Genomic DNA, 8,023 nt, shown 5'->3' with positions numbered 1-8,023 from the left:
CAACTGCCTTCATAGAAAACAACTGTTTCGAATTTCATAATGCTCCAGGTCTTTTGTAGATGTATCCGGTGTGCAACCCCCTTTAGATTGTAAGCTCTATCTGGTTAGAAAGAGGAATATTTTTGTTTCATTGGATTTACAGTAAACTCACTGTAAACAGTACTTATACCCACACAGTTCTGAAAGAAAAGGTGACAGATCTGTCACTCTACATTCCATAAGCCACCCATGGATACAAACAACATTTAAGCATTGTGTTATTTAAGCATTGTGGCACTAGACTAAGAGATTGTTTATCTGAATTCATAAACTCAAATCCTTGCAAGTCTACTGAATTACATTCAGTGCATGTCACATGGCATTAAAGGCACTTAAGTGATTTTTTTATTAAATGATATGCAGAAAATGTCCTTATTACCTGACAGATATCACTGAAATAGGTGCAATGAAATGTCAAACTTGTCTCAGTAACAGCCCAAGTAAACAGTAGTGAAAACATTTCAGCTGAAATTTATTTTACATTTATTTTACTAGTAGTAGTTATTTTACTATCAATTTCGACACAGAGACACAGAGGAATCACTAGAAACCATAAATCCAACATAAAGGGGTTCAGTGAATGTGGTATGTATTGTGTGTAAGAGTGTGAGTCTGTGTAGGTCAGAGATGCTGTAGAAGGACAATCTGCCAGCCGGCCAGTTCAGATAAACTCCGACTCTGTGACAGTGGGGTGAAGGTACAGATATGTTTTGGTTCTTATTTTTGTGCCAGATATTGAATCCATTACTAGTGCAGAAAAGACTCCAGGACTTTTCATCGAGCCCAAACATACTGTTACTCCCTTCTTTCCTACTGACTTCTTTATATGCCACAGCTATACGACCCCAGCCACTATATTCAGCCTCCCAATAACAGCGTTCAGTCAGACTCTCTCTACACAAAATTTGAGTAATGTCATCAAATCTCTCTGGATGATCAGGATATGGCTGCTTCTCTTCCACACATGTCACCTTTTTGTTCTCCTCAGACAGAATAAGATGAGTGTTCGCTGTATTTGGATCCACAGTGAGATCACAGAAATCTGAAAAAAAATTATATTTCCTTCTTTAAAAGGATCATGCCTTTGTTATTATTTTAGTATATTCCTTGAGATTTACTTATAGTATTTGTAAAGTTTTTTTGCCAAAAATGGTCATATATTTGTAAAACCCTCTTTCTGACTCTCAGTCAGAAACACTTGGGCTGTGTTGAGAATGCATACTACCCAAACTATAATATTTTTGCCATATCAGTCTATGGCAAAAATTGTAAGCGTATGTGACGAGGAGGAGGGTGGGGCCGGGCCGTGACTACGCATACCGGTCCCCCAATCAGGCTAATCAGCCGAAGAGAGGGATAAATGCAGAGGGACGTGGCAGTTTGAGAGAGAGAGAGCCACATGCAGCTCCAATGTGTGAGTGTTTGTATTTATGTTTTGTCTTTATGCTTTCATTTATCATTAAACATTATTTTGATGGTTCGTCCGGTTCCCGCCTCATCCTTTTCAACCCAGGAGCAGCCACAGCCATCCACCCGGGGATGGAGACATCACAGCCGGCCGCCGAGGATCTGTGGCATGCTGCTGTTTCCCCCCCATAGAAAAAAGAGAGAAAAAAAGAAAAGAGGGGTTGAGGAGTGTGAACATCTGCCTGGGGCCAGAGGACCCACTACCGTCCACCGGGGGAGGAGCGAGCTGTCGTCTGCCAGAGGGTGGGTAGTGGCTGAGGGTGGGGTGACAGCATATCTGGGCACCAGCAAACCAGGTATTTCCTCTCTCTCTCTAGCTGTCGCTCTGATTTGCACTTTCCCTCAATTCTTTTTTATATTTATTTTTAGTTTTTCCCTCCCCTCGTCCCCAGCCCTAGAGAGGCAGGGTAAAGCCGGCAGGCAGGGCCGAAAGGGCAGCTCTCTTCCATCTCACTCCTCACCGCTACTGGGTGGGGCTTCAGAAGTTATACATTTAAATTAGGCTTTTATGTGCTGTTGTTGAGGACAGATGGAAATGTCTAACACAGTGTGACATCACAATGTGGAGGAAGTGGAGAAAGAGTCATATTGGCAGCTTGGTTTCAGCAAATGCTCTTTTCTCAGTGAGGAGGAAGTTTTAAGTTCTGAAACGTACAGTTTTATAGTACAATGTCCACTTTTATTTTAAAAGATCAAGGAAATTTATATTTCATGATCCCTTTAAACTCAATTGTTATCATTGAATGTGTATGTGAGGGTCAGAGAGAAAACCCACATTTTTGTAGTCCCGGTTTCATTCTACAGGGATCTCCATAGTCCAAACTGAAAAGAAAGACAAACATACCATTCATTTGTAAGTAGTTAGAAAACATTAGCTATTATTCAGTACTGTGACAAATACAGTCCATGTAAATAAAATAAAGCACTATAATGTGAGGACTTTGTGTAGGCTCATAAATAAAATTATTAGTCTTTACACAAAGTGACCATTTGGCTTCAAAGAATACACAGGTAGACATATGGATTTAATCATTTTATAGAATCTTTTTATTGGCTTGACTGGATAAAGTACCATCCACTTTTATTTTCCTTCCACAGAACGAAAAAAATACAAAAGTAATAGAATGAGTAAATTAGTTGAAGAATTAGTTGGGGGATCTATCCCTTTAATTTCTTACCTGAGAATGTCAAGACTGCAGTTTGGATCATTGAGTCTCTCAGAGAGTAGTTTTACTCCTGATTCTCCTGGGTGATTGTAGCTCAGATCCAGCTCTATCAGGTGTGAAGGGTTTGAACTCAGTGCTGAAGCCACATAGCAACAGCCGACCTCTGTCACCATACAGCCAGATAATCTACAGAGAGTAAGTAATTGGATTTTTGAAAGGGAACTTGTGTTTACAGATGGGAAAAGTTCAGATTCTGATTTCTCTAAATGATTCTGGTTCCTTTACAGTTCAATTGACAATTATTTTAATACTTCTGAAGATTTATTTGGACATAAATCTGCCCTCAAGGCAGCCTGTTACAAATAATGAGATCATTTTAGATTTCAACAGTGAAGTAAAAACAAATAAAAACAATTATTTAACATATATAAAAAATATAAATCAAGAAATGTGATAAAACTCATGTGAATCATTATTTATACATTTAAATATCAGAGCTGTCCATTTGCTTTAGATGTAAGCACAATTGCTAATTCATTAATAATTAATAGCTAAAAGGTGATATATAAATACAATTATTAACTTCAGATTTCTACCAAAATGGGCAAATATGTGAAGTTAATCCAGATTACTTATTTGAAAAAGTACCTTAGATATTATGATGTAAATTAAAAAAAATTTGTATTTGTTACATGAAAGTCATAACACACATTACATGTAATGTGTTACTAACAACTGTAATAATGAAAATCATTACATTATTTTCATATTTTAAATACCTCAGTATCTCTAGTTTACAGTTTGTATTCTTCAGTGCATCAGAGAGCAGCTTCACTCCTGAATCCTGCAGGTCATTGTCACTCAGATCCAGCTCTCTCAAGAGGGACTTTGATGATTGAAGAGCGGAGACCACGATTTCACAGTGCTGACCATTGAGATTGCTGTCAGCTAGACTGAAATAGAGTCAAAGCAATTTTCGTAAATAAATTGTTAACCTGACTTTGCAACTTTTACTGGTATATTAGCTTGATTCTTGTACTTAGAGATGGTACATTACAAAGCTTTTCTGCAGTTATTCATGGCAGGTATCAGTCGTCTTCTACCCTCATCTGATGTGTTGTATTTCTTCAGGTTCAGCTCATCCAGCACCTCTTCTGACATCTGAAGCATGTAGGCGATTGCTGAACATTGAGCAGATGAGAGTTTATTCTCGGAGTGTTTGTCTGATTTCACAAACTCCTGAATCTTACTGCAGAGAGTCTGATCTTTCATCTCCAACAGACAGAGGAACAGATTGATGGATCTGTCAGTGGAGAGAGTTTTGTCATTTTTGATTGTGTTGTTAATGTACTGTGAGGTCTTCTTGATGCACTCTGAGCTATTTTCTGTGTTTGTCAGTAGATCCTGTAAGAGTCTCTGATTGGACTCCAGTGAAATACCCAGCAGGAATCGCAAGAAAAGATCAAAGTGTCCATTATCACTCTGAAGGGCTTCATCTACAACTCCTCTGTGCAAATTATGTACTGAAGCTAAACATTTCAGGGCATCCTTAGTTGTAATTACATAGTAGTGAAAAACATAGAGAGCAGCCAGAAACTCCTGAAAGCTGAGATGTATGAAGCTGTAGACTGTCCTATGATGAATCACAGATTCCTCCTTAAAGATCTCAGTGCAGATCCCAGAATACACTGAGGCATCAGTGACATCTATGCCGCTCTCTCTCAGGTCCTCCTCATAGAACATGACATTGCCCTTCATCAGCTGTTTGAAAGCCAGTTCAGCAAGTTTCACAATCACTTTCTCTGGATCTCTCTCTTCATACTTCTGATTCCTCATATTGATCTGAATGAGCAGGAAGTGGATGTACATTTCAGTCAGAGTTTGGGGGATTTCTGCACTGTCATCTTGTTTCAGGTTGTTTTGAAGCACAGTGGATGAGATCCAACAGAAGACTGGTATGTGGCACATGATGTGGAGGCTTCTTGCTCTTCTAATGTGTGAGATGATTCTGCTGGCTTGATGCTCATCACTGATTCTCTTCCTGAAATATTCCTCCTTCTGAGGGTTATTGAATCCCTGAATATCTGTCACACGCTTGATGTATTTGGAGGGGATCTGATTGGCAGCTGCTGGTCTGGAGGTGATCCAGATGAGAGCAGAGGGAAGCAGATCTCCTTTGATGAGGTTTGACATCAACACACCCACTGATGAAGTCTCAGTCACATCAGAAACTTTCTCACTATCTGAAAACATCAGTGGAATTCTGCTTTCATCCAGACCATCAAAGATGAACACAACTTTACACTCATTATAGATCTTTGAGTCCAGATCATGAAGTTCAGGATGAAAGTCCAGCAGAAGTTTGTGAAGACTGTACTGCTCATCTTTAATCAAGTTCAGCTCTCGAAATGGAAGCACAAACATGAAATCTACATCCTGATTGGCCTTTCCCTCGGCCCAGTCCAGAATGAACTTCTGCACAGAGACTGTTTTACCAATTCCAGCGATGCCTTTAGTAAGAACAGTCTTTATTTGGTCTGTTCTCTTCTCCTCACATCCTGGTTCAGGTAAGGGTTTAAATATGTTATTGCAGTAGATTGGAGTGTCTTGTAAGTGTTGAGTTCTGGCTGTTTTCTCCATGTGTAAAACCTCATGTTCTTCATTCACCCCTTCACTTTCTCCCTCTATGATGTAGAGCTGTGTGTAAATCCTGTTCAGGAGCGTTTGATTCTCTTGTAGTTTGAATCCCTCAAATAAACTCTCATACTTGTTCTTCATGCTGGTTTTGTGTTGACCTATGTATTTCTGCAGGACATCATAGATTGGATGTTGAGGCACAATGTTTGACCTGGACAACAGCAAGAATAAAACTAAATTAAATATATATTATTTTAAAAACACCCAAACACAAAAACATTAGTCCCACAGATTAATGTATATAAATAAGCTCTAAATGAACTGAATAACTGTTTCATGGCTCTAACGATGCAGAATCCATACCAGAAATGGATGTTTGATTGCATAATCATTCAGATTAAAGAAGTGGAGTAAAGGGTATCTCACCTGGTGTCAGAAGGTTTTGTTCTTTGACAAAAATTGAAGTTTATAGGATTTAATTCAGCACTAAACGCAGGCCGTGCACCTAAAGACATGTCACTCTTCATTGAGACACCGCTGGGTTCTGGAGATACTGCTGAGTTGGTCTGTTGCCTGAAAATATCAACAACAACAACAAAATAACAAGTGATATGTAAAAGTACTCACTTTAGCAAGTAATGCAAAAGTATTGTTTTCAATCTCATGACTCACGTTGTGTCGGGAAGTCCCATTTTGTCACTTGGGGGTTCTTCAGGACTGAACACAGGCCGTCCACCCATAGACATGTCACTCTTCATTGACACGCTGCTGGGTTCTGGAGATGCTGCCTTCTGGGTCTCAGCAGAACTCCCCTCCTGTCTCATCTCAGAGAGATGGTGATGGGAAGATCGGATCAATTTACTGACTTGAATCTACGAGTCTCGTTCAGCAAAATGAACAAATCATTATTCAAGCCATTGTGTGGATTTGAGCAGAATAAAATACAAATGTTACATTTTCAATAGCTAAATCCCCCCCCAAAATGTCTACTTAAGCAAACATTGATTATAGTCCAAATAAGGAAAAATGTATAATGCAGCCAAAGACAAATTATGAGAAACAGAAACGATTAGTTAGTCTCAATAATATAACGTGACAAAAGAACGAAGAGCTCCGACCAGAAGACTCAAGAGGTGAACTAATCATTTCTGTATCCTGTGGGAGAAATGCATAGCATATACAGCTGTCACATGACAAAAGAATGAATGACTTGGACCAAAAGAGTTGAAAGGTGACCTAATCATTTGTTTCCTGTGCAGCACCTATGCGGTTTTCACGTAACAAAGGAACGGAGGTTGCGCAATTCGCAAAAAGAAAAAAACACTCAAATCAAATCACTCTCTGAGATTTCTCGTTCTTCTGAGTCACATTAAAGAATCGTTCAAAATTAACTAATCGTTCATGAACGACCCATCACTACATTGAGATTTATTTCAAAATGGCATCCCTTTACTTCCTCACTCTCTTTGTCATAATGTCCGTGTCTTTTTTAAATGAGGAAATGGGAGAAAGAGACAAATAAATGTGTTGGGGTAAAAAAAAACACCAATTTTAAAGAGAAATTCTTGTTTGAAAATAAAATAAAATGTTCCTTTTCTGAATCGTTCTTTCAACAAGGTTGTGGTCATGGCAAACAGCAATCATAGCTGAATAAACAGTCTTTTGTGTTTATGCAATTGTATATAACATATTTTGGATGTTAAACAAGATTAACATGAACACATTTCAGATCAAACAATAAATAGTAACTTACCATATATTGCACCAGTGATCTTTGCATTATTTTAGTAAGGCCCTGTTTAATGGTACAAAATAAATACGTCCAATCTTCATTTGAAGTCTGAAGTTATCAGAAGGAAGTGATTTACACGTACACTTTCAGTTTTGGTTCTGTAAAAATAGAATCGTGAGCCTAATGCAGTTGTCTCTAATGTTTTTAACATGGCAAATATGAAGGTGATTATGTATCCTCCTCTTCAGTCATTTTTAAACTGAAATATCAAACTCCATTAAATAATCCAGTCAAATGTGTCTCCAGTGTGAAAAGATGTCATTGGTTAGTTTTGCATCTCCCTCTAGTGGTGCAGATCATCATCACCACATCCTCAGGTGAGAACCCGACATAAGAGAACATGAATTAATGATGTAAGAATTCATCTAAACTGTGGAATATTTTACACCGTTTTCCGTGTTGAGCTGAAAATGAATTCATACTTATTAAATAACATATATATTCCCGTCAAGAGATATACAACAGTGCTAATGAACCAATTCATACTTTGTTTGTCAACAATCGTCATCTACAAACTGCATCATGCAATTCAGAGGCCAGTTTCGATGGCTATCCAGGTAAGTATTAGATTAGTTTGCTTCAACCCAAGGTTTTAGGTACCATAAAAGTTGGTCGGCTTTTAGCGGTGTTCGTCTGCATAGTAACTTACACACGGCGAAACTGCTCCGTAGCAGGTTCTCTTAAAGCACACTTCACAAATAACATCTGAGAAACCCACAAAATCGACTCTTCATGATAAATGATTTATTTGAGAATCTAAATGTAGATTTTAATCAAACAGAGTCTTGAATTTTATTTAAATTGTAATTGCTTTTCATTTACCCTCTTTAGACATAGCAAAAAATATATTTGAAAATATAAACATTATATGTTAGGCTATCTATACAACAGACAGTAAGTTTTCCTAATGTTGTCTCAGCAT

General features: G+C 38.1%; 1 protein-coding gene across 1 annotated transcript; it reads right to left on the bottom strand.

Moving 5' to 3' along the window:
- Positions 1 to 418: 418 nt before the first annotated feature.
- LOC127651685 (NACHT, LRR and PYD domains-containing protein 3-like) lies at positions 419 to 7,197 on the bottom strand. Its single transcript, XM_052137644.1, has 8 exons — positions 7,063 to 7,197; positions 5,982 to 6,133; positions 5,736 to 5,882; positions 3,730 to 5,520; positions 3,452 to 3,625; positions 2,685 to 2,858; positions 2,282 to 2,328; positions 419 to 1,081 (listed from the first exon to the last, which is right to left on the bottom strand). Exons 1-8 carry the CDS (start codon positions 7,087 to 7,089, stop codon positions 552 to 554), a joined length of 3,042 nt encoding a protein of 1,013 aa, XP_051993604.1. The 5' UTR covers positions 7,090 to 7,197; the 3' UTR covers positions 419 to 551.
- Positions 7,198 to 8,023: the final 826 nt, after the last annotated feature.

This window comes from Xyrauchen texanus, chromosome 11 (genome assembly GCF_025860055.1).
Source record: "Xyrauchen texanus isolate HMW12.3.18 chromosome 11, RBS_HiC_50CHRs, whole genome shotgun sequence".
Classification (NCBI taxonomy): Eukaryota; Metazoa; Chordata; class Actinopteri; order Cypriniformes; family Catostomidae; genus Xyrauchen; species Xyrauchen texanus.
Note: the sequence above shows the minus strand (reverse complement) of the source record. Positions and strands in the feature narration are given on the sequence as shown.